Raw genomic sequence first — 27,263 nt, forward strand, 5'->3', positions numbered from 1 at the left:
AATTTTTTTACATGAAATATACATTTCCCTACACAGAAAACAATGAGGCATGCAGAATAAACAATACTAAAATGACACCTTTATTGAAGACTTATTGATGAGTGATGAGATGGGAGGAGGGGAGAGGATGGAGGTGTACTAGTGTTTGGAAGGGCAACCCCCTTCCATAAGGACTTCAGGTACCAAGTCCTTTTCTGGGTTTACATCCCTTCTTTGTTTTGTAAAGCCACTAGCAACAGCTTGAGTCGCTGGACCCCTGTCACACCAAAAACCCGTCCAGAGAGTTCTGTTTCTGGCATCTCTTTAAGATTTCCCTAAAATGGGACATAACTTTGTCATTGTAGATGTTGCCAGCATGGCTTGCAACAGCTGTGTCAGGGTGATGTTCATCCATAAATGTTTGCACTTCGGTCCACTTTGCACAAATGTCCTTAATCTTTGAAGACGGCACCTTCCTCCATCTCTCCTCCTCCTCCTCTGAAGGAAATTCCTGAGCTGTGGTCTGTTGGTGTTGCACCTCAAGCTCTTGCAGCTCTGTAGTGGTTAACTCTTCATCGTCGTCCTCCACCAACTCTACCACATACTCCAAACTCGCATCCAACCCCATGGAATTCCCCAATGCCACAAATAGATTCCACAACTGGCATAGGCTCCTCAGGGTCAGCCCCCAACCCTTCAAAATCCCTTTCTTGTACACATTCTGGCCACAGTTTTCTCCAAGCAGAGTTCTAAGTCCTGCATGTCACTCCCTCCCAAGCCTTACCTATAAGGTAAGGCTTGGGAGGGTCAGTTCAGTGTCTGAGGTCACTTCAAAGCACTTTTGAAACACTGCAGTTTTTTTTGAAATTTGAAATGACCTGCTGGTCCATGGGCTGGAGGAGAGGAGTGGTATTAGGGGGCAAGAAGTTCACTTTGATGAAGCTAAACTATGGCACCATTCGCTCTTCCAAGCCTGGAGGATGAGCAGGACCATTGTCCATTACCAGGAGGCACTTGAGTTCCAATTTATTTTCCAGGAGGTATTTTTTCACACTGGGGCCAAACAAGTCATGGAACCAGTCAAGGAAAATGTCCCTTGTGACCCATGCCTCACTGTTTGCCCTCCACATCACACATAATTTAGGCTTGACGACACTGTTTTTCTTGAGCACTCTGGGGATTTTCAGAGTGATACGTGAGTGAAGGCTTCACTTTGCAATCACCACTAGCATTACTACAAAAAATGAGAGTTAGCCTGTCTTTCATAGGCTTGTGTCTTGGGAGTGCCTTTTCCTCCTGAGTAATGTAGGTCCTGTTTGGCATTTTCTTGTTGGGGTTTTAATTGTTCAGCCTCAATGTATCCCTTGAAGTCCTGAATATATTTTTCAGACACTTTTTTGTCAGAACTGACAGCCTCACCATGCCTTATCACACTGTGTATGCCACTACCATTCTTAAATCTCTCAAACCAACCTTTGCTGGCCTTTAATTCACCAATATGAGAACTAGTTCCAGGCATTTTCTTAACGAGATCATGATGCAACTGCCCTGCCTTTTCACATATAATTGACTGCGAAACACTCTCTCCTGGTAATTGTTTCTCGCTGATCCACACCAACAACAATCTCTCCACATCTTCGAGTATTTGCGATCTCTGTTTTGTAAGCATATTTGCACCTTTCGCAACAACAGCTTCCTTGATCGCCTTTTTCTTGGCCAAGATAGTGATGGTTGTATGGGGTTTGTCATACAACCTGGCCAGCTCGGAGACACGCACTCCACTTTTGTATTTTGCGATGATCTCTTTCTTGAATTTTATAGTGTTTCTCTCCCTCTTTATCAAAGGGCTGGCACTAGAAGCTTTCTTTGGGCCCATGGTGGCTTATTTAGCAGTTACAAGCACTAAAAACAATGGAATAATACAAAATGTATCGCATGTATGCATGGAATCATCCTCATGGGCTTGTAAACAATAGCACACTGGCTGTACATGGAGTGCCCGGGCTGCTCACGCCGCGCGGACACAATTGGGACGAATGACTTTAACTGAGTTCTTTGTTTATTTTGACACAAAAACGTCACTTATCCGAATTATACGTAATCCGTTGGCGTCATAATCCGGGGGTCCACTGTATATAAGAGCTGATTTCTTCTATTCTGTTTATTACAATATACAGTACACTACTGTACAAACATTTAAAAATATACCGAAATATTATATATGGTGCAAAGGTGACATTAAAATAATATCAAAGATGATTGACACCTACCCATAACCATTATAGTGTGTGCCTCACTTAGTGATGAATTCATTTACCGACTTGGTCTTAGGAATGGAACTCCGTCATTAAGCGAGGAGAGGCTGTAACTGAGTTTTAAAATGTGTGAATCAGTGGCTTTTTCTCATTGGAGAAACTGATAACATGCCACTTATTTCCACTTTCTGATTGTTAAATTCATTTCACGAACACTTATGCTAACAGCAAAAACCCCCCCACAAACAAGCAATACGGCCACATTCGTATTTGCGAATATACAGAGCCTTAAGCCATCCACCAACAACAAAATACCTTTCATCAGTGGACTTCTAGAGCAGTCAAATGCGATGTTTGAAGTCTTCACAAAGACCCACACCAAAGACCACTTTGACAGTGAAATATATGGATAACAGGGTGACAGAAACAGCAGGCAACAAGGAGGATTTGGCCTGTATGTCATAGTTACTGAATACCACAAATGATGTAGTTGAAGGTCTAACAATAAAGATCAAGAACTAAAACTCAGTCATTGTGGTTGTATATAAGCCACCAGATGCAACTGTCTGGAAAACGTTCCATCCCCAGCCACAAACATTTTGCTGCTTCATGATTTCAGTTTAATTAAGACATACAGAATGGAAGAATGTAGCAAATAAAGTTATAGCAGAGACAATCCCTGGAGACAGCTCAGATGAAAAGTCACACACACACACACACACACATAAGTTGCTGAATCTCTGCAATAAATACACTCTAAGCCAACTGATAGTGGAGTCAACCAGACTGGAAAACACACTTAACCTTATTTTTAATGTAAAGTAAAAGGACACAAGTGCAACTAATGTGACACTTTATTGTGGCAACGTTTCGCTCTCCAGGAGCTTTATCAAGCCATTACAAACAATACATGGACACAGAGGGTATATATAGGCTCAGAGTGAGGTGCAATACTAGTGGTAGTAGTAGTGACAAAAGTTGTAGTAGTAGTAGTAGTAATAAATGCACCTCACTCTGAGCCTATATATACCCTCTGTGTCCATGTATTGTTTGTAATGGCTTAATAAAGCTCCTGGAGAGCGAAACGTTGCCACAATAAAATGTCACATTAGTTGCACTTGTGTCCTTTTACTTTACATATTGTCGGTAATTCTACCAACCTTATTTTTAATGATGACCTGGTAAGAAATATAATATAAAAAACAACTAATTTTGATCATAATCTAATTGAAGTCCAAACTTATATACACAGGGGTCCCACTACGGTGGCCCGTGGCCTAGTGCCAAAAGTTCTCACTTCACACGGTGAGTGTCCGGGCTTGTTTCCTTACATCGGTTGTCCATGTTCGCCCATCAGTAAAATGGGTACCTGGGTGTTAGTAAGCTGGTGTGGGTCACATCCTGGGAAAAAAATTGAGCTAATTTGCCTGAAATAACATAAGTGGCTTTCTATATAGTAGTATGTCATTGATGTCAGCTAGGCCTGTATGCCATGTACATGTACTTGTAGAAATAAAGATATAATATTATTATTAAAATACATACAGCTGTGAGGGTGCCTTCATCAAATTCAACTTCAACAACAAGAACATCAACTGGAAACATGTTGGAAAGATGCCTTAAATAACATGGATCCAAACCAGTACCTTGAAAAGACTAACTTTCTGGCAGCTGAAGCATGCTCAAGGCATATTTCCCTAAGAAAAAAGAAGAGAAGAAGTAAACTAGAGAGAGAGATGCTCCCTCTACAGGAGAAGGCGAAGAATCTCTGAGCTCCTCAAAGGGGCTAGATTATCTAAAATACGGAAGAAAGCACCGACCAGGAAAGTGGAAAATATTGAGCTTAAGTTAAATAATTCATACAGGATCCAGGAGAGACAGGAGAAGCTAAAAGCAATTGGTGAAATTGAAAGAAATTCAAAATATTTCTTTTCATATGCCAAAAACAAGGCAATAACCACATTTAGTATTGGGCCCCTGTTCAGACAAGATGGAACTTAAACCGATGACAACAAAGAAATGAACAAGATACTGAAGTCTCCGTACGTCTCTGTGTTTAGTGAGCCATTAATCAGTCTAAAGATTGACAGTCCAAATGATTTTTTTCATGAGTAAGCCTCAAAATCCTGTCAGTGTATGCCATATTTCTGACATAACCCTAACTCCACTGGGCTTTGAAAAAGTCATTGACAAAATGCCCATGTACTCAGCTCTAGACCCAGACTCGTGGAACTCAGTGTTCATTAAGAATGACAAGAAATCCCTTTCGCTTGCCTTAAGTATGGTATGGAGAGAGAGCATAGACACGGGTGTAATCCCACAGTCGCTAAAAACAACGAATATAGCCCCACTCCATAAAGGTGGCAGCAAAGCAGTAGCTAAAAACTATATACCAATAGCTCTAACATCCCACATTATAAAAATCTTTGAAAGAGTTCTAAGAAGCATGATTTCAAATCACTTGGACTCCCAACAATTGCAAAATACAAGGCAGCATAGGCTTAGAACAGGTCTATTCTGTCTCTCGCAACTATTGCACTGCTGTAATATGGTCTTGGGTACACTGGAAGGCAAACAGAATGCAAATGTAGTATACACCAATTTTTCAAAAGCCTTTGACAAGTGCGATCATAGTGTAATAGCACATAAAATGCATCCTAAATGGATAATGGGCAAAGTGGGCAGATGGATCTTCAACTTTCTAACCAGTCGAACACAAAGAGTAGTGGTAAACAGAGTTAAGTCTGAGTCTGCCACAGTGAAAAAACTCTGTCCTACAAGTCACAGTACTCACCCCCATCCTGTTCCCTATCCTCATATTAGGTATAGAGATGTCATCCTTTGCAGATGATACTAGAATCTGAATGAGACTGTCATCCATTGAGGACACAGTAAATCTCCATGCAGATATAAACCGAGTTTTCCATTGGGAATGGAGAACAATGTGATGTTTGATGAAGACAAATTTCAACTACAGTGCTACCCTGACTTAAGAGTGCCCCAACTTACAAGTTTTCTGAGTTACGAGCCGTCATTCGGTCAATTTTTTGCTTTGAACTGCGATCCAAAATCCAAGTTACAAGCGAGCTTCAGATATGCCGCTACTAGTTGGCGCAGCGAACTCCACAACAGTGCATGTGGTTACCTCGCTGTGGAAGCATCTCTCGTGTTGTGCTTGCGTTTTGTGCAGTTATTTTGCCAAATTTCTTTTTTCTAACCATGGGTCCTAAGAAAGTAAGTGCAAAGGAGAGTTCTGAGAAGATGAGGATGATGTCCATTGAATTAAAGCATGAAATCATAGAAAAACACGAACGAGGTGTGCTATAGTCGGCTTAGTGAGGCAGTACAAGTGTAGTATGTACTTCATGTCTTGTGCCTTCTCTGCGAGAAGACACGAGGCATTTACGCTGATTTACTTCCAAGATAGTCACCCAAAACATGGGCCGATCTCCTGACTCGGGAAAAAATAAATCCGAGAAAATCGCTTTTGTTTTAGTGTTTTCCTTATGAAACTCGTGACCTAGTGCAGTTAGCCTCACAAACACTCCATTTTCTCTTATAATAAGACCTCAGAAGGGCAAGAATGGGAAGATGTGGTCAGAGTGATAATTATTTTTACCTTGGGAATGGCCGCCACCACTTGTCAAATAATGACATTTTATTCATTCTATAGTGTATATCATGCTTCTATGTTATTTATATTGTTTATTTTGTCATATTAGATCAATTGTGATAGATAAATCAGCCGTAGAATTGATATTAGCATTATATTGAAGTATTGTTTCCTGCCTCCTGAGAACCAGGAATTCCGCTGGAATGGATTAATGGCATTTCATTTAATTTCAATGAAAACAATTTATTTGATATACATGTTCAAGCAAACTGAATTACGAGCTAGGTCACGGAGTGAATTAAACTTATAAGTCAAGGTACCACTGTACTCTGTTATGGAAAACTGGAGGAAATAATATCTAGAACTGAGTATACTATAAACTCTAGTCACACAATAAAGTAGAAAAGTAGTGTGAAGGACTAAATGTATGATGCTCTCACTTTTAAGGATCACAAAATTTTCACTCACATCTGCAAGGAAAAATTATAGGATGGATAATAAGAACCTTCAAAACAAGGGATGCCAAGCCAATGATGATCCTTTTTAATTCACTTGTTCTCTCTAGGCTGGTTACTGCTATGCACTAACAGCTCCATTCAAGACAGATGAAATTGGAGGTCTAGAGAATGTACAGAGAGCCTTTACTGCACATGTAAGTTCCGTCAAACACTTTACTTACTGGGAACCCTTAGAGGCACTTGATCTGTACTCACTGGAGCACAGGTAGGAGAGAAACATCTTATTGTACACCTGGAAAATCCTAGAGGGGCTGATCCCAAATCTGCACACAGAAATGACTATATATGAAAGCAAAAGATTGGGCAGATGGTGCAACATACCCCTAGTGATAAGTAGAGGCATCATTGGTACACTGAGAGAAAACACAATAAGTGTCTGGGGCCCAAGACTGTTCAACAGCCTCCCATCAGACATAAGGGGAATTACCAATAGACCCCTGCCTGCCTTCAAGAGGGAGGTGGACAGATACCTAAAGTCAGTACCCGACCAGCCAAGCTGTGGTTCATACGTTGCACTACGTATGGCCAACAGTAGCAGCCTGGTTGATCAGGCCCTGATCCATTGGGAGGCCTGGTCAAGGACTGGACTACGAGGGCATTGACTCCTGGAACACCCTCCAGGGTAGGTAGGTAGACTGTATTTATCTTATTTTTGGGCTCACATAAGGATATTCCATAACTAAGCTAACTAATAAAAATACAAATAATGCTGTGATTTTTTATATTTTTTTATTATCACACTGGCCGATTCCCACCAAGGCAGGGTGGCCCGAAAAAGAAGAACTTTCACCATCATTCACTCCATCACTGTCTTGCCAGAAGGGTGCTTTACACTACAGTTTTTAAACTGCAACATTAACACCCCTCCTTCAGAGTGCAGGCACTGTACTTCCCATCTCCAGGACTCAAGTCCGGCCTGCCGGTTTCCCTGAACCCCTTCATAAATGTTACTTTGCTCACACTCCAACAGCACGTCAAGTATTAAAAACCATTTGTCTCCATTCACTCCTATCAAACACGCTCACGCATGCCTGCTGGAAGTCCAAGCCCCTCGCACACAAAACCTCCTTTACCCCCTCTCTCCAACCTTTCCTAGGCCGACCCCTACCCCGCCTTCCTTCCACTACAGACTGATACACTCTTGAAGTCATTCTGTTTCGCTCCATTCTCTCTACATGTCCGAACCACCTCAACAACCCTTCCTCAGCCCTCTGGACAACAGTTTTGGTAATCCCGCACCTCCTCCTAACTTCCAAACTACGAATTCTCTGCATTATATTCACACCACACATTGCTGTGATTTATATAGCACATTAATAAATCTCAGAGAATATTTTCCACAGCTTTATTGGACTTTTTGGTTAAGTGTGAAGTTGGTTGTGTAATAAATAAATGTGTCTATTTTATGTCATTTGTTGGAATTTTGTCTGTCATTCAAGTGATGATTAATCATTTGTTCAACATTTTACATTTTTCTCCCTCAGACAACGAAATGGATGGTGACGATGCTATAAAAACTCCCATAGAGGAGGTCAGTGGTGGATGGTTGCACCAGCTAGTTGTGTATGCTGCCAGGTAAGATACTTTGAAAATTTAAATGATTGAGGAAAAACATTGTAAAGAGGTATACCAAGACATGAAAATAATATTGTTTTTAAGTAAAATAAGCTGGCAAGTTAGAAATATAAACAGCCATTTTTTTTTTGTTTTTTTTTTTAAATTGAAAAGTGCATTGAGTGTGAAAAATGGAACACAGGGAGACAGTGCTAGGAAGCAAGGAAAGGCAAGATAGTTAAATAGATTCCGTAAATATATATAAGATTGTGTGTGTGTGTGTGTGTGTGTGTGTGTGTGTGTGTGTGTGTGTGTGTGTGTGTGTGTGTGTGTGTGTGTGTGTGTGCATGCAGACATGCACTATACACACACATGCACACTTTTTTTTTTTTTTAACCTCAACAGCCACTTCCTGCAAAGGCAGAATGACTCAAAGAAGAAAGCACATTCACCTTCATTCATTTATATTATACAGTCATCCAGGATAGGGACTGTAAGAATAGTTAAATTATGATTAGCAGATCTAATTTTCCCCATAAGATTCCATGTCATAACTCGAGATGTGGACAGGACAGTAATTTCCCATGTGTAAAATGAGTTTTTCACATTAAGAATATCTAGGTTTCCTATAAGAGTTCATATTATCACTTGAGATTCGGACTGGGACAGTAATACAGTACTGTTGTTGCACATGTGTCTTACTTACCTGTACTGTGTTAGTAAGGATTCTGAATTGTATGGACTAAGGTCACTAGATACAGTAAAAGTCATGGTGCTTCCATAGCTATACAGTTAAAAATGCTTTTTATTGCTTTTAATAAATAGAGGGTGTCTCAAAAAAATGTCTACACTAATTCCCCATAGCTCTGTAACATTTTTGTTTTAGGTAAAAATTACCCTTAAAATGGATAATGACAGACTTATATTTAAACAACAGAAATTTGTACAGAAGTGGTACTGGAAATGTGAAAAAGTAAATGGGGTCCAGAGACAGTTGAATCCCTTAATGAGAATGGAGTACAAGTGTATATGCACTAGTTTTTGGGACACCCTGTATAACAGTAGCACAGTATTATCTTTATAAATTTTGGCTTTACAGAAATCCATGGGAGTTTTGCTGGTACCTTCTACTCTGTCTTTCACCCATGTTCTTCATCTCAGCTATACTCTCCTGGAAATTGGCTAAAGCGCTTGAGGCTCAAGAAAAGGTAACTTCTTGTACCTAATTTGTAATAGTCTAAAAAGCTTGCAAGTACAGTGGACCCCCGCTTAACGATCACCTCCCAATGCGACCAATTATGTAAGTGTATTTATGTAAATGCGTTTGTACGTGTATGTTTGGGGGTCTGAAATGGACTAACCTACTTCACAATATTCCTTATGGGAACAAATTCGGTCAGTACTGGCACCTGGACATACTTCTGGAATGAAAAAATATCGTTAACCGGGGGTCCACTGTACATGTTTGGTAAATAAAGCATTGAAGTGGTGATTGTTTGGCATGCTCTACAGAAGATGCACACAGCAAATTCATTTTTTTAATTGTGATGAATCTGTTTTAAAATTTTGGAGCCATAACTGGATAGTACAACCAGTTGTAAGTAGTTTGGTAGACTCAAAATAATGTTGTCTTTTCATAAAACTGTGACTAAATATATATGCACTGCCTCATTCCTCAATACAGAAATTTTATTTCTTTTGAACTTTGTATTCTTGGAATTAATCAACAAAAATTTGTTTGAGAAATATAGAGTTAATGCATATACTGATGGCAACTGTTGTATCTTTATCTCTATCTTGAATTTAAAATGTGGTTTTGGTGACCATTTCTTCAATTTTTAGCATGATTCAAATTGCAAATACTGGTGCATTGTATACTGGTTCAAAATGTACACACATGCTTTAATTATTGTATTTTTCACTTATAGTGGCATGACTTGGGTTGTTTTGTCTCCTGCTGGTGGAATGGGAGAGCTGCAAAGATAGATCCATGTTCTATCATTTTATTTAGCTAATTATTTACAAGTAATTGCAGTGCAAAGAACTTGCTGAATATACTTTTGTGATTTATGGTACAATTTCAAGGTTATCTGTAAATAAGATATCTGTATGCTATCAGAAGAGGGTATGCATTGTTATACACTTCATATTTTACGGTGTGGTTGATAAGAGTATGAAGTACTAATAGATGTAAATATGGGAACATAAGATTGGCAGTAAACTTCATTTGAGATGATGTTTTGTTTATATGAAATCTAATAGATGCACAGGGCCTAGCCACAGCTAAAGCAAAAGACATTGAAGTGAACCCAAACAGAATGGGAGTGTGGGAGAGATTCACAAAGGACAGTTTGTTACTACCTAATTAATAGTGTTCTTAATTTATTTGCCAGTGTTGAAGTATTTAATGGCAACAACTTCTGTACCTTCTCCATGGGGAAGTGGAACAGAATTCTTCCTCTGTAAGCCATGCATGTTGTAGGAGGCGACTAAAATGCCAGGAGCAAGGGGCTAGTAACCCCTTCTCCTGTATATATTACTAAATTTAAAAGGAGGAACTTTCGTTTTTCCTTTTGGGCCACCCCACCTCGGTGGGATATGGCTAGTACGTTGAAAGAAAGAAGAACTTCTGTACTTCAGTATGTAGTAGGTTGGTAGACAGCAACCACCCAGGGAGGTACTACCATCATGCCAAATGCATGTGGAATATGTAGTAGGTTGGTAGACAGCAACCAGCCAGGGAGGTACTACCATCATGCCAAATGCATGTGGAAACCTGTATTTATTTTACACCATGGTAGGATTGCTAGTGTATTTCTTTTATGTCTCATCAACACACAACAAAACAGGCACATCTTGCTACTTCTACTTACTCTTAGGTACACTACATATACATGTACACATATATGTATTCACACCAATATGAATATGTTTCTATTTTCTAAATAGTTCTTGTTCATATTTATTTCATTTCATCTCCATGGGGAAGTGGAAAAGAATCTTCCCTCTGTAAGCCATGAATGTCGTAAGAGGCGACTAAAATGCCAGGAGCAGTGGGCTAATAACCCCTTCTCCTGGAGTATACGTGGAGAAGGTTTTAGGGGTTAATGACCCAATGCTCCAGTCTGTGATCAGGCCTCGCAGTGGATTAGGGCCCAATCAACCAGGCTGTTACTGTTGGCTGCACGTAAACTGACATATGAGCCACAGCCTGGCTGATCAGGAACTAGCTTTAGGTACTTGTCTAGGGCCTTCTTGAAAACAGCCAGGGGTCTTTTGGTAATCCCCCTCATGTAGGCTGGGAGGCAGTTGAACAGTCTTGGGCCCCTGACACTTACTGTGTTGTCTCTTAGTGTACTCGTGGCACCACTGCTTTTCATTGGGGGAATGTTGCATCTCCTCCCAAGTCTTTTGTTTTCATAGGGAGTGATTTTTGTGTGCAGATTTGGGATTAGTCCTTCTAGGATTTTCCAAGGGTATATTATCGTGTATCTTTCTCGCCTGTGTTCCAGGGAGTACAAATCAAGGTGACTTCAACCATTCCCGTAATTTAGGTGCTTTATCATACCTATACGTGCCGTGAAAGTTCTCTGTATATTCTCCAGGTCTTCAATTTCACCTGTCTTGAAAGGGGCCATTAATGTATAGCAGTATTGTAGCCTAGAGAGAACAAGTGATTTGAAGAGAATCATCATGGGCTTGGCATCCCTAGTTTTGAAGGTTCTCATTATCCATCCTACCATTTTCCTAGCAGATGTGGTAGATACATTGTTTTTTGCTCTATTATGTAGCTGGAATTTGTTTTATACTCCAATACAGTTTTAATTTCATCAAGTTTTCCATAGCAGAGTAATTGAAATTTGTCTTCGTTGAACTTCACATTGTTTTCAGCAACCCATGTATAGATTTGGTTGATGTAGCTTGGAGGCTTGCAATGTCTTCAATGGATGACAGTGTCATGCAAATTCTGGTGTCATCTGCTAAGGAGGACATGGTGCTGTGGATTACATCTCTGTCCATGTCAGATATGAGGATGAGGAACAGGATGGGAGCAAGTACTGTACCTTATGCAACAGAGCTTTTCATGTTAGCCACCACTGACTTTACTCTGTTTACTATTACTCTTTGTGTTCTTTTTGTTAGGAAGTTATAGATCCATCTACCAACTTTTCCTTTTATTCCTTTGTCATGTATTTTGTGTGCTATTGCACCATGATCACACTTGTTGAAGGCTTTTTCAGTCTGTGTATACTACATTTGCATTTTATTTGTCCTCCAGAGCATCCAAGATCATGTCATAGTAGTCCAGTAATTGGGAGACCTGCTCTAAACCCATGCTGCCCTGGGTTGTGCAACTGATGGGTATCTAAGTGGGTGGCAAACTTGTTTCTTAGAACCCTTTCAAAGATGTTTGTGATGTGGGACGTTAGTGCTATTGGTCTGTAATTCTTTGCAATTGCTTTACTGCCATTTAATAAAGCTGGGCTGTTTGAATGTGCATGGATGTAGTGAAGATGATAAGAAAGAAAAGATTGCAATGTTATGAATGAAGTTTGGTGTCCAAGCTCTAAGTGAAACAGAGCTGAGGGAGTTAGTGGAGTATCAATTGGGAGAAATAAATGGGATTAGGTCAGGAGTATCTGAGAGAGTATAGAGTTAATTAAGGTATTACAACCCAGGAGTCCCAAAGGCCTGTTATCCTGGGTGTAAAGGGAGCAAAATAAACACAGCAGAAAAACTTTTGACTTGTTTTATCCTTCACCAGTTTAGAACAGAAGTATGTACACTATATACACTATGTACAACAATGGGTATTAGTGGACTCCACAGTAAGCAAGGCAGAATAGAAGCCACTAGAGAGCAGACCGTGCTTCAACCAGCTCTAGAATGGGAATGACAAGGGCAGACAGGTGAGTGGCACCCACAACACCTCTGTGAATGCCAAAACCATCTTCTTATTGGCTGGAACCTGGGTACTGATTGAACGACGGGGCCCCATCATCAACCCTTAGTACCTGGTTTGCTGGTTGGGGGAGATAGCCTTTCAGTGAGGGTGTGTATATGCACCGAATAAAGGTTACGTACTCTTTGCATGCCACACTCCCACCCCGAGAGGGCTCAGGCTTAGGCCCCCACCTCCCATTGGTAACCGTGCCACCATGGCACCATATAATGGGACCGCCTTTCCTCTCAACCATCCAACTCTTAGATAAAGCTCAGCTTTATTCGCGACAAAAAGCCAAACCCTAAACTTAGAGTGAGATAGCAGACATTCAGGCTAACGTAGGTCCAAAGTGCGGGAGGACAGTATCCCGCACTCTCTCTCTTAAAAAAAAAACCCACAGAAGGGGACAAAAAAAAAAAAAAGAGCTTGAAAGCGGTTACCAAAGGTCCTTAACATATCCTAACCTAATATATAATTATAATTTTTAGACTAGATAAAGAGTCTGCCAACTTATTTTCTTTGCCGGCAATGTGTAATATTCTGAGAGAATAGGGTTGCAGTTGTAGGCTCCATCTCATGAGCCTCATATTGTGGTTCTTCATGGCTTGGAGATATACTAGAGGGTTGTGGTCACTATAGACAGTGACCACCTGTGAAGTCTGGCCCACGTTAACATCGAAGTGCTCCAAAGCCAGTACCAGCGCGAGGGCTTCTTTTTCGATAGTAGAGTAAGCCCTCTGGTGCGGCTGGAACTTTAGTAAGAAGAAGGCTACAGGCTGCAACTCCTTGTCCCTGTTTTGCAACAGTACTGCCCCAACCCCAGACTCGCAAGCATCAACCTGTAATGAGAAAGGTTTGGAGAAGTCTGGAGACAAAAGAATGGGTGCAGTACACAATAATCTTTTTGCTTTCATTAAAGCATTTTGACATTCTGGGGTCCAATTAAAGGAAACTTTGTGGCTGGTAAGAGAGGTAAGAAGGGCTACAATGTCTGAAAAATTTCTACAGAATCTTCTGTAAAATCCTATCATGCCTAGGAAATGTTGAAGAGATTTCCTATCATGTGGAACTGGATAATCTTTAATGGCAAGAACTTTATCAAATTTAGGAGCAACTTTGCCACTACCTACTTCATGGCCTAGAAAAGTAACAGTGGCCTGGCCAAAGGAAGACTTAGATAAATTAACAGTTAAATGGGAACTCTGAAAGGTCTCAAAGAGAGCCTTAAGTCTAAATAGGTGTTGATCCCAAGTATCAGACACCACTACGATGTCATCCAGGCACGCTGCCGTGCCTTCAAGTCCTTTAATAGCCTGATGGATAAGTTTCTGGAATGAAGAGGGGGAGTTTTTCATTCCAAAGGGGGTAACTGTATATTGATAATGACCTCCTGGAATTACGAAGGCAGAGATTTCCTTCGCCTTATCCATCAAAGGTACCTGATAGTAACCTTTAAGGAGATCTAACTTTGACACAAAAGTAGTCTTACCCACAAAGCCGATTACGTCATCCAGACGAGGAAGAGGGTAAGCATCTGTGATTGTGACCTCATTCACCTTACAGTAGTCTGTACACATATGAAAACCTCCATCAACTTTTTTAACAAGGATGCACGATGAAGCCCATGGACTAGATGACTCCTCCACTAACCCATGCTCTAACAGAAATTCTACCTCCTGCTTTTCAGGATTAGCTCTGTAGGGGGAGAGTTTAATAGGTTTAGAGTTTCCCACATCTACGTCATGATAACCTAACGTACATTTTTTCGGCACATCTGAAAAAATATCAGGGTATGACTGAAGAAGCGCAGTTAAACTTTTTGCTTGAGTTTCAGATAGCCCCACCATTAAAGGGTTAGGGTCCTTGAGGAGGACAGAGTTTGGAAGCTTGACATAAATTTCAGAAATAGTGCAAAGAATCTGAGTCGTCCTCAGAGGTAGAGGACAGAGTCATTACTGGGACTTTATCTGGTGTATGAAAAGATTTTAATTGATTAATGTGGTAAGTTTTAGTTTTTGAGGTCTTATCAAGGGGAGATACCACATAATTTACATCAGATAATTTACTTACAATTTGCATAGGTCCCTTAATTCTAGCTTTTAAGGTGTGGCCAGGTATAGGTTCCTGTACCAACACCTTGTCTCCTGGATGGAAGGAGCGGATTTGTGCATTTCTGTCATACCTCTGTTCCATCTTACTTTGAGCTGTCTTTAGGCTAGCCTTGGCTAACTGACGTGCCACCTGCAACCTTGAAGACAGGTTGTAGAGTGTTGAGCTAACGTCTTCTCCCATCCATCTTTCTTTGAGTACCCGAAGAGGACCTCGTACATTGTGCCCAAAGATCAGCTCAAACAGACTGTACCCAGTAGACTCTTGCACAGTTTCTCTTATTGAAAACAACAACAAAGGTAGTGATTCATCCCAGTCTGTAGGAAAATGCATACAAAAAGTTCTCATCATGGATTTTAACGTCTGATGGAATCTTTCCAAGGCGCCTTGGGACTGAGGATGATAGGCAGTGGATAAGTTGTGGATTATCCCTAACCTAGTTAATGCTTCCCTGAATGCTTTGGCAGTGAAGTTAGTACCTTGATCACTTTGAATAGTTTTAGGAATGCCAAAACAAGAAATAAATCTAGTTAAAGCCTTGAGAATGGCTTTAGTATTAATACTGCCCATGGGAATTGCTTCAGGGTATCTAGTTACTCTATCCATTATGGTAAATAAGTACTGATTTCCAGACTTTGACTTAGGTAGTGGACCTACACAATCTATAATTAAATCTGCAAAAGCTTCTCCATCAGCAGGCATAGGCTGGAGAGGTGTAGGTTTAATGGAATGTCCAGGTTTCCCTACTTGCTGACATTCTTGGCAACACCGGATATGGTTCTTCACATCCTGCCTTAATTTTGGCCAATAAAATTCTTTTGTGATTCTATATAATGTTTTAGTAATTCCTAGGTGACCTCCTAATGAAGTATTATGAGCTATATTCAATATTTGAGGTCTAAACTTTGTTGGAACCACTAACCTGTCTGACAGTTGCCGACCCTCTATCTCCTTACCAGTCTCAGTGCAGATGAAATAGTCGTTTTTAAGTTTATACTTGACCGGATGATCTGAAAAGGATTTACCCATGGCTGCCTGAAAAGCGAAATTCAAAGAAGGGCCCTTTTGTTGTTCCTCCCGGGAGGACAGTCCCTCGGGCATGGAAACAGAGATATCTGGCAATCCTGCAACCCTGGAATAGGAAGGCTTGATCTGGGTCTGTTCACTTAATTTACGAGGCCCTGGCCAGCTTTCCTCGTAAAACAAATTGGCTATTCCGAGATCAGAGTCGTCCAAGGATAGGTCAGCATTCTCGCCAGACAACCCTTGGGATGTTGCCTGAGTTATGGCCAACACCAGAGAAGAATTAATCATTCTGGGTTCAGGACATACACTAGCAGTGGTAATGTTATTACTCAATAATAACATGGCATCTTCCATGGGGAATCCCTCAGATATACCCACAGTCAAGTATCCAGTGTAATATTTGCACTGTACATAAATTCTGTGCAAGGGGACAGAAAATGTTGCTCCTCCGAATGCTTCCAGCAAAACAGAGGATTGGAAGGAGGTGTTCTCAGAAAGGGAAAGTACTCCCTCTCTTATAAGTGAGCAATATGCTCCAGTATCTCTAAAGGTTCTGACTTCAGTTGTTTTTTAGTCTTCCTGAAAGGAAATACGACTCTGACAGTAATAAAGGACCATCCCTTTCTCTACTTCTTTCAGGGACATGTTACTAGGGACAATAGATTTACCCCATGGGTTGAGGTTTTTGGGGGCAGTTGGGATGGATGTGACCTACTTTATTACAGAGGAAGCAGACGACAGGCTTGCCCTTAACTCCCTGCTAATGTTGCAACTGGTGTCGCTCTGGCTGGTGTCTCTTTGGATACTGTTGTCGAGTTGCACCATGTTGAGTGGTTTGTCTCTCATCAGGTGGACCATAAGTTGAGTAGCGTGGCTCACCAGATGACTTAGTTGGCTGATGTAGACATTCTCCCTCCAGCTGGCACTTCATCCTCCAAGGTTGACGATCTCTGCTCATGCCAGACTGTTGAAAAGAGAGATGGGACTGCTCGGACAAGGAGCGGTTAGTTTCAAAGGTATCAGCCAACCTGGCTGCCTCCAATGAGTGGTTAGTTTCAAAGGTATCAGCCAACCTGGCTGCCTCCAATGCAGTGGTTAAGTCACGATCCTGCAGAAAGACTAACCTCTGGTCCCACAGACTCCAGCAGGTTGTCAACCAGAATAAGCTGCACGAGATCACTGAAGGTAGCAACACCACTTGCTTTATACCAGCTGGTAAAAGCTTTGGTCTGCTGTCGCACAAAATCAACCAGGGATTGACCAAGCAGTCATCTGCCTAATTTAACCCTTTCAGGGTCCATCCCGTAGATCTACGGTTTCATGTTCAGTGTCCAAACCGTAGATCTACGCCAAAATTCTAGTGGCGTCAAATTTAGCGAGAAAACGCTCATAGGCCTACATGTGAGAGAATGGGTCTGCGTGGTGGGTGTGCACCATAAACAAAAATTCTAGGCATCCGCATAGCATTGTGGGAACGCCAGCTCAGTTACCCTTGTTCACCATGCCTCGTCGCAAGGCAGCTCTCACTCCAAGGAAAATTGGGACTCTCCTCTTCCTATCTGATAGTTCTGACACTGATGGAAGTGGAAATGAAGATGAATTCTTTGGCTTTGATCAGCTAGTGACCGAAAGGAATGACCAGGATATTCGATAATAGCGCAGAAAACCCTGATGATTCTCAACTTTCTACCTTTGGTGTGGGCACTCCTCAGTCACGGTCAGTTGTACCTCATCGCAAGAGAAAACTATTATTTTCGTGTGGCCAGGCCTCTGACTTCAGTAATGATGATAATAGTGACGTGGATTGTGATTTTATTGCTCTTGACAATCATTCAAGTAGTGATAGTGAGGAAACATATTCACCAGTGAAGCGTCGGTATGTATGCCGCCGCATGCACTCGGGTAGTGTACCCTATGCAGTGCCCAGGGGACGGAGTACATCCCGGAGTACATCCCGTGGCCCTACACCAGGAATAGACAGTGAAAGTGAGGATGATGTGGCTACACTTGGCATGGATAGACCACAGGCATCAGTAGATGATGGTAGTGCCACGGCCATGCGTGACTCGCCAGCCCAGGCTGGGACCCACGCTGCTGGCTCCACAGTTCAAGGACAAAGCGGAGCGTCAGCCACTAGCCCACCACAACCACAACTACCCGCACAACCAGCCTATGATGTCCAGTATCCACCAGCAAACCGTATCTGGGATTGGCAGCAAAATCCCAATTTTGTTCCCAAGCCCCACCACTTTGATGACTCTCAAAGTGGAATTCTACCTACTTGTTCCCTTGGAAACACGGCCAATGAATTGGAATTTTTTGAAATACTCTTTGACCAGCCCTTGATGGAAATTATTGTCAGGGAAAGTAACAAGTATTTTGAGTACACCATGGCAAATACGATGATATCACCACGGTCAAGACTACACTGGTGGAAAGAGACGACTGTTGCAGAAATGTATTTGCTTTTTGCAACAATAATGCTTATGCCTCATGTCTATAAGCATAATGTAAAAGCATACTGGTCCAAAGATTGGCTAATTTCTACCACGGTCTTCAGTGAAATCATCCCAGTGAACAGGTTTATCTTACTGTTATGTATGTTGCACTTCTCTGACAAAACCAGGCCTGACAGAAGTGACAGGTTATACAAGATTAGAAATGTTTTTATGTATCTCAAACAAAAGTTCAGCATGTACTTTTATCCATTCAAGAATCTTGTAATTGACGAGTCTTTGATTTTGTTCAAAGGTAGGCTGTCATTCAAGCAGTATATACCGAGCAAGAGGAAACGCTTTGGTATAAAACTGTTTGTACTCTGTGACTGTGACAGTGGCCTGGTATTGGATATTGTTGTATACACGGGAAGTAAAACATTGAAAGATACCAAGATGTTATTGGGTATCTCAGGTGACGTAGTGAGAAGCATGAGGGCACCTTATTTTGGTAAGGGGCATACATTATATACCGATAACTGGTACACAGGCCCTTTACTCAGTGATTTCTTGTGAGTGAACAAGACAGATGTGTGTGGCACAGTGCGTTCTAATCGTAAACATATGCCCAGGCTCAACGCAGGTGCTCGTGGTGATGATGTGCAGGTGTTTACTACCATTGACATCATGGCATTACGGTGGCATGACAAACGAGATGTCACATTGTTGACAACCATTCACCCTAACGAAATGCAAGACAGTGGCAATGTTGATAGAGTGACTAATGAGCGTATTCGAAAACCAGTGACAGTGATTGATTATACACAAAACATGAGCTTGGTTGACAAATGTGACATGCAGATTGGCTTTGTTGATTGTGTTCGTAAAAGTTACATGTGGTACATGAAACTTTTCTTCCATCTCATGGACATTTCAATGCTCAATGCATATAATATGTACCAAATGAAGACTGTCAACAGACCACCGTATGGTGAATTTTGTTCGTCTGTTGTCAGACAACTCATAATGAAGTACCAGGGTAACAACACCTGCTATACAACAAGGTCCTCGAATTCCTGAGAATATACCCAAGCGTTTGTGGACGGAAGGTGATCATTTCATAATACAGCTTCCTTCAACTCAGAAGAAATTTGCTCAGAAGAGATGTGTTGTCTGTGCACAAACAAAACAACGGCAACGAAGACGCAGAGACACTCAGTTTATGTGTGAGGAATGTAAGGTACCTCTGTGCATGGTGCCTTGTTTCAAGGAGTTCCACAAGCTCCAGCAGTTCTAAAACCATGTCCAGTGATTGTAAATATGTAAATATATGATAGAACATTAGTATTATACAAGATTTATGCATGTTTATTGTAATAAACAACAGTGGTAAACAATAATATGATAATAACTTTAGTGTGGTTATTGTGTTCAATACAGTGAGTTTATATATATACATTATATACAGTATTGGTCTCTCAGGCCCCAAATGTTAGTAGGAAAAGAACAAAATTAGAAAAGAAAAGAAAAAAAACTACAAAAAAATGCTAAATAAAGTAATGCACGTATGTGGAAATCGTCGATGTTGCCACCACCAGGTCATTTTGGGTAAACTTCTCGGCACTGTATCTCGGTAAGTACTGATCAGAATTTTTTTTTTGTCTTATTACCTTCACAAAAATATACTCTTTAATTCTGTAAGATTTTTTTTTTTTTTTTTTTTTTTTTTTTTTAATTTATTGGCCACTGGAGCACCACTTCAGATTTTGGCCTTGGCCCCTGAAGGGGTTAATGTCTCCCACAATCCTGTTCTGTTTAGGTTGACCTTGCTGCCTTCTCCTTTATTTAAAAGCATTAACCTTGCGTGCCACTTAGATTTTATAGTCTTTACAAGTGAAATGTTGTCTGAAAGTCTACTCCTTGGTGTTGTCATATTTTATGATACTGTTTAATGTCCAGTTCAGAATGAAAGTTGCAAATTGACTCATAAGTTAATATACTATTGGGAAAAATCTGATAATATTTCATCTAGTGAGGTAAGAACTGATTTAGAGATTTAAAGTAGGTTATGGCTATGGTGAAGAGAAAGTATGAATAAAGTGTGAGAGGTTTTTATCTTAATAATAGAAATCTACAAAAATATGTCAGAAGCATCTTGTGAATAGTTACTAAATAAATCAGAACCCCTGTAGGATAGAAGATTAATTGTCTTCAGTAGTCAGATTCTTTTAATAAATAAAGGAGCACTGATTTTAGTGATATTATTTTTCCAGGCATTTTTAAAGAGAAGAACGTACAGTAGTGTGTTCGTGCGAAACAACGTGGCAGCTTCCACCCAGCCAGATGGCAGTGAAATGAAGATGGACCATATACTAAGTGAATCTAAAAAAAATAACTAAAATTATATGTTTAGACAGTGTAAAAATTATTTTTTTTATTAAATTCAAACAGAGTTTATTTACAGTGCTCACCATTAAAGTATGCTCCCTCCCCCTCAAAAACCATGACCACAAAATAGGTCATTCCTTGTGTTTTAGGGCATCCTTTAACCATCTAAGAAGTGATTAACACACATTCTTCAGAGTTTTCCAGGCATGAAGCCACTAAACAGTTTTTGCAGTGTAGAATGAAGCACTGTCTTAAATAAAATCCTTGCACCACACTGCATGAAAGATTTGGGCAAAGCAGTTCTAGATATGTTATTACGGTTAATATTAGCAGGGACATTTTTTGAGGCTTCCCTGGATGTGCTTTTGGTGTGGGCATGTCATCAACACTGTCCTCAAGTGCAACCAGGTTCTCACTGGATGCTCACACACACATCAGTGGCATCTACCATTTGCTTCATTTGATGGCCTGCTTTATGTAATCTGATGATCTTTGCAATTGTCTTTTGTGTCAGCAGCTTACTCTTGCCCATATTAATTCATCAATAGCAAGATGTCTGACCACATAGTGCAGGGGTACCATGGACACAAAACTGTCCCCCACACGATATTAGAAACCACTGAAGATGCAGTCAGGAGTCTTAGGGACTCCTGAAATGGCCTGCTTTGAGTTGCAAGGCCAGCATAACTCTCTTTCATTGACAGATCTACAAGGGTAGAGTATTACTTCGAACATTGAAGTATTGTGGGTGCCTTCTATCTGGTGTACTTAAGTGATGAGCACTGTCTATGGGAGCCAAGGTAAAAGGGAAATTCTCAGTAGGGTACATACAGTTTTTCATACAAAAAAAAATTTGGAAAGAAGGTAATGTACCAAAGATTGAAAGGATTGCTTTAATTTCACTTTATAGGAAATGTAGTGAAAGCATTAATTTACTAACTATAGAAGCACAGAAGTCTTAAATATTAGTTTCATAACTATAGATATATTAGCATGTTTATTTCAGATGTTAAAGCATTTAACAGGATGATGCCAGAGAGAAATAAAAAAAGTCCAAAATAATGTAGTGAAATAGAAGCAAGAACAATGGAAGGGAATAATTGTAAATTTCTTGAGTATCATGATAGGTGCAATGTTGAAAATAAAAATAAAACAATATTGGTTTGAAAAAAAAGGATTATTACTGCTGCATAAGTTAATAAGGCTGGAAAGGAGATTGTGTTAGCATAGCACTTAAATTATAATTGCTTCAGCAAAGTTAAGTTAGTGTTAGAAATTGTTGCCAGGTTATGAGATTTATTTCAAAGTCCACTAAAACAGATGTGCCTTGTGTTGGCATTGTTGTTTGACTGGACACATGATGGGGTACTGTGAATGCTTTTGATCAGAGTATAAATGCAAAGCAAGATATAAGTAAAGAATATTACAATAAGTAGATGTACTGTATAGGTGTGACAGTAGCTTTGGTCAAAAAATTACTTGAAATCACTTAGAGTATGTGCTTGGAAGAATATTGTCCATATGAACTAAGTGGTGTGATTATTAAATGATTCTTCTACTAGCCTTTTATACAGAGTGTGGAAAAAAATTATCTGTGTTAATGAAAAGTTGAAATATGAAGTGCAGTTAAACGTAAAATAAAGATATTCCACTCTAAATATTTGTGATAATTGTTCACCAAAGTTTGTTAAATTGAATATAGGTCATTAGAGAGAATATTACAGAATTATGAGTTTTGCATGCATACATGCTTACTGTATTGCATATAATAAACTAACAGCTTACAAGAACTAACTAGGAAAAATTGGAGTACTGATATATGGAGATTAGTAAGTGTGAAATGTAAGAGTGTGTGTTGATGAGACTGAGTTTTAAGTTATTTATGTGGAGTTAGGAGGCTAAATAAAGTGGGAAATAAGGAGAGAATAATACTTACCCAGGGTATGGGTAGTATTCTATATGTCAGGGTAATATTCTCATTGTTGAACAAACTCGGCTAATTTAACCCGTAAACGGTCCAAACGTATACTTTCTTACCGCTAGCGCCCCAAACGTACATATGTTTTATTTTTCCTGCCTCCGAATTTGGCACGATTGGCCTGAGATGCCTGGTCAGCATAGAATGGGTCTTAACACTTGGTGTGCACTATATTAAAAAAATCTGGGACCACTTAGGACCTTGTGGGAGTGCCAGTTATATTGAGTGCCAGCTAGAGCAAACAATGTGGGAACATCAAGGATTCACTGATGTAATGTCATATTAACACTCCCATTTTAAGAGGAAAGTGATGTTAACCCCAAGTTTAGGGTCTGTCTGTCTATCTCTGTCTCTGTCTAACTGTCTCTATCTCTTTTTATCTGTCTCACAGGTACACACAAATACAATTATACATAGTGTAAATTACCTAGGATAACCTAAAAAAAATCCGAAGTACTATACTGTGCTTGTAGATATAATGCATAAGAATACCTGTTGGTTTACAGTGGCTCTCTCTGAGACAGAGAGAGAGAGAGACAAGCAGAGAGACAGAAAGAGACAAGCAGACAGAGAGATAATCAGAGATACGAGCTCATCAAATGTCACCCCTTATCTCTGCACCCTCGCTGGCGCCCATCAAATGTCATAGCTTATCTCATCTTATCTCTGCACCCTTGCTGGTGCCCATCAAATGTCATCTCATATCTCATCTTATCACTGCCCTCCCGGATGCTTCTCACTGACACTTGTCTTACACATTGCTTAAAGAGAACTTCTGCCTCCTTCTTCCTCCTCCTTCTTCCTTCTTCTTCCTTCTTCTTCCTTCTTCTTCCTCCTTCTACCTTCTTCCTTCTTCTTCTATACTCTCGTGTATTCAAAACATTGCTGGGACTTATAAATACTTTGTATATATTCCTAGACAATAGTAAATGACCAAGGCAGGTGTAAATGTCCACCTGTCAATGTGTTTGTGACAATTTGAGTACAATTTCAGTACCTAATATTAGTGTCAGAATAAAGATTGGTTATGAAATGACAAGAACTACAATAAATTGTAATTATCAGAACATAAAAATTATATAAAATAATATAAAAATGAGAAAAAATGGTATATCGGCAACACTTCTGCAAGCGGCAGGACTCGATGTTGCCGTCAGGTGAGCATTAAGTGCCAACTTTGCAGCCTCATATCTCAGTAAGTACTGATCCTAATTTTTTTATTTTAATCCTATAACACTTAGAAAAATGTACTCTTTATTTTCATTAAAAAAATTATTTTTTTTACTTTTCAAAATATTCGGGGCACTGGGGTAGTGAATGTATATACAGTGGAACTTCAAATATCGAACTGCTCCCAACTCGACCAATTATGTAAGTGTATTTTTGTAAGTGTTTTATAAGTGTATTTTTGAGGGTCTGAAATGAACTAATCTAATTTACATTATTCTTGTTGGGAATAAATTCATTCGGTAACGGCACTCGAACAGCCATCTGGAACGAAGAAAGTTCGATATTTGAGGTTCCACTGTATATGTTTGGACTGTTTACAGGTTAATATAGTACCTTAAAAATATAATATAAAATCTTTCCTAGAACTGGCTATAGATGTCTTTCCTTGTTTTTCATTCATGTTGTCATGTAGTTAATATTTCTTTTTGTATACAGTACTTTAGTTAAATTGATGCATGAGGCAGATGATAATGATTACAAATAAGACAGCTTTTTCATGAAGCACCTTTTATTAATGTTTTATTAAACACTGGCTTTTTTTGTGGGACTTGTAAGAGTTATTTCCCCAGAGGAGGAGACAAAATAAAACTGTACTACATATATGCAGTAAGTGCATTAATTTTTTTCATATTTCTAGGATAAGAATCGTAGAGACAAGAGGAAAGCCAATATAAGCAAGGTGAAGCGAGGGAAAGCAAACTGATGGCCAGTGAGTAGCAAGAACATATTCTCTCTCTGGCTGACTGTCACAAAAGCAACTTTCAACTGTGATTTGAGTCATATAGTTTATAGCCTGTGTAGGATGCTTGACTTCTAGCATAGCATTCGTATTATGCTGAAGCATTGTCCATCATTTATTGTTTGATGATAATTTTTTATTTAACTTCTTAATATGTTTATATTACAGAATATTTATGTATTACATTTCTGTATCAGAATTTAATGTTCAGATGTAATTCCTTCTTTATAATCGATTATGCAGGTAGCTACCAAATACACTTGGAGTTCCAGAAATATATACACTACACTACACACACACACACACACACACACACACACACACACACACACACACACACACACACACACACACACACACACACATAGTAGCAATCAGTGAAGAGGCGGGGCCAGGAGCTATGACTCGACCCCTGCAACCACAAATAGGTGAGTACACACACACACACACACACACACACACAGTGGTACCTTGACTTACGAGTGCCCCAACTTATGAGTTTTCTGAGTTACGAGCCATCGCTCGGTCAGTTTTTTCCTTTGAGTTGTGAGCCAAAATCCAAGTTACAAGCGAGCTTCAGATGTGGCGCCACTCACAGGAGATACCGAGGAAATGCCAAAAACCTCGATAATAACCAATGTGTAACATCCTTTCAATTTTGATACCACTGGTAATGTCATCCTGCCAGAATGTTATATAACGTATACCCTAAGTAAAGAGAAACAATTCTGGAACATGGGTAATACATGTTTGGCAGGCCGGAGGGTTGGGTGGCTGCTGACTGGCTGGCCGGCTGTTGGCTGGCCAGCTGGCTGGCTGATTTGCTTTGGCTGTCTCTGTCTTCTTCTGCCTGTCTGTATCTATCTCTGTCTATCTGTGTCTCTATCTCTGTCTATCTCTGTCTCTATCTCACAGGTACACATAAATACAGTTATACATAGTGTAAATTACCTAGGAAAAAAATCCAGACAAAGTGCTATACTATGCTTGTAGATATAAGGCATAATAATCAAGTAATACACATTTTCACTTGTTCAGGAATCAGATGTGACGACTCTGCATAATGTGTAATACGTGTTGATTCATGAACAGCTCTCTCTCTGAGACAGAGAGACAAGTAGAGAGACAGGAAGACAGAAACACAGAAAGACAGATAAGCAGAGACAGAGATAAATATACAGAGCTAGCTAAACAGACAAATAGACAGATAAAAACAAACAGATAGACAGAAACAGATAGACATGTTTATGTGTAACAGTGAAAAATAAAGCCAAGGTAGTGCACGATCATCAAATGTCACTTCACTGCTGCACTGTCAGCAGTGGAGTGACACTCATCTTACACCATGCTTCAAGAAGTTTCATATATGCTCCAGCATTTCTAAAACATTGCTGGGACCTGGCAAAAAAGGCAAAAATCATTTCTTATTTGTAAATACAGTTTTCTTATTTTAAAACTTGTAACAAAAAAAATAGGGTGTTTTTTTTTTGAGGGCTGGAACGGATCACTGGCATTACAATTAATTTCAACGAGGAAAATTTATTTGATATACAAGCAAATTGAGTTGCAAGCTCAGTCACGGAATATATATATACAGTGGAACCTCTACTTGTGAGTTTAATCCATTCCATGACCTTGCTCGCAACTGGATTTGCTCGTTTGCAGAGTCAATTTTCCTCATTTAAATTAATTGTAATGCAATTAATCCGTTCCATTGGAATTCTGTACTTCAATAATTTCGCTAATATCAACTTTACGGCTTATTTATCTATCTTACTTCATCTAATATGACATAATAAACATTATAAATAACATAGAAATCTGATATATACTCTAAAATTAATAAAATATGTCATTCATGTAGTGGTATGGGCAGTGTCGGCGGTGGACGAGAGTTTGTCTGGAGACCAGGCAAAATACTTCATGAATAATTTAGCTAATATCTATACAGCTTATTTATCTATCACAGTTCATCTAATATAACATAACAATATAAATAACATAGAAACCTGATCTATACTCTAAAATGAATAAAATGTCATTATGTAACAGGTGGAGGCAGTCACAACTGCTCCCTCTTTGTTGTGGTAAACACTGCCATCTCGTGATGGTCTTTTGAAGCTGTCTATTATAATTATTATATGTAGTACATTATTATTATTATTATATATGTATTATTATTATAAATATTATATTATTATTATTATTATTGTATTATATTATACTATTATTATTATATGTATTATTATTATACATATTATTATTATTCTTTCTTCAACACACCAGCCGTATCCCACCGAGGTAGGGTGGCCCAAAAGGAAAAACGAAAGATTCTCCTTTTACATTTAGTAATGTATACAGGAGAAGAGGTTACTAGCCCCTTGCTCCCAGCATTTTAGCCGCCTCTTACAACACGCATGGCTTACGGAGGAAGAATTCTGTTCCACTTCCCCATGGAGATAAGAGGAAATAAACAAGAATAAGAACTAGAAAG

At 39.6% G+C, this 27,263-nt stretch overlaps 1 protein-coding gene across 2 annotated transcripts in view; it reads left to right on the forward strand.

Annotated features, from left to right (window-relative positions):
- Positions 1 to 27,006, forward strand: part of LOC128692165 (uncharacterized) — a 70,904-nt gene extending 43,898 nt beyond the window's left edge. The window contains exons 2-5 of one of the 2 annotated variants that reach the window (XM_053781239.2): positions 7,850 to 7,940; positions 9,019 to 9,127; positions 20,708 to 20,810; positions 24,668 to 27,006. In XM_053781239.2, coding sequence (XP_053637214.1) covers positions 7,850 to 7,940; positions 9,019 to 9,127; positions 20,708 to 20,810; positions 24,668 to 24,672 — 308 coding nt within the window. In that variant the 3' untranslated portion in view covers positions 24,673 to 27,006. The remainder of the gene's footprint in view (positions 1 to 7,849; positions 7,941 to 9,018; positions 9,128 to 20,707; positions 20,811 to 24,667) is intronic. The other variant, XM_053781240.2, reaches the window with a different exon arrangement.
- The last annotated feature ends 257 nt before the right edge of the window (positions 27,007 to 27,263 follow it).

Source organism: Cherax quadricarinatus, chromosome 15 (genome assembly GCF_038502225.1).
Source record: "Cherax quadricarinatus isolate ZL_2023a chromosome 15, ASM3850222v1, whole genome shotgun sequence".
NCBI lineage: Eukaryota > Metazoa > Arthropoda > Malacostraca > Decapoda > Parastacidae > Cherax > Cherax quadricarinatus.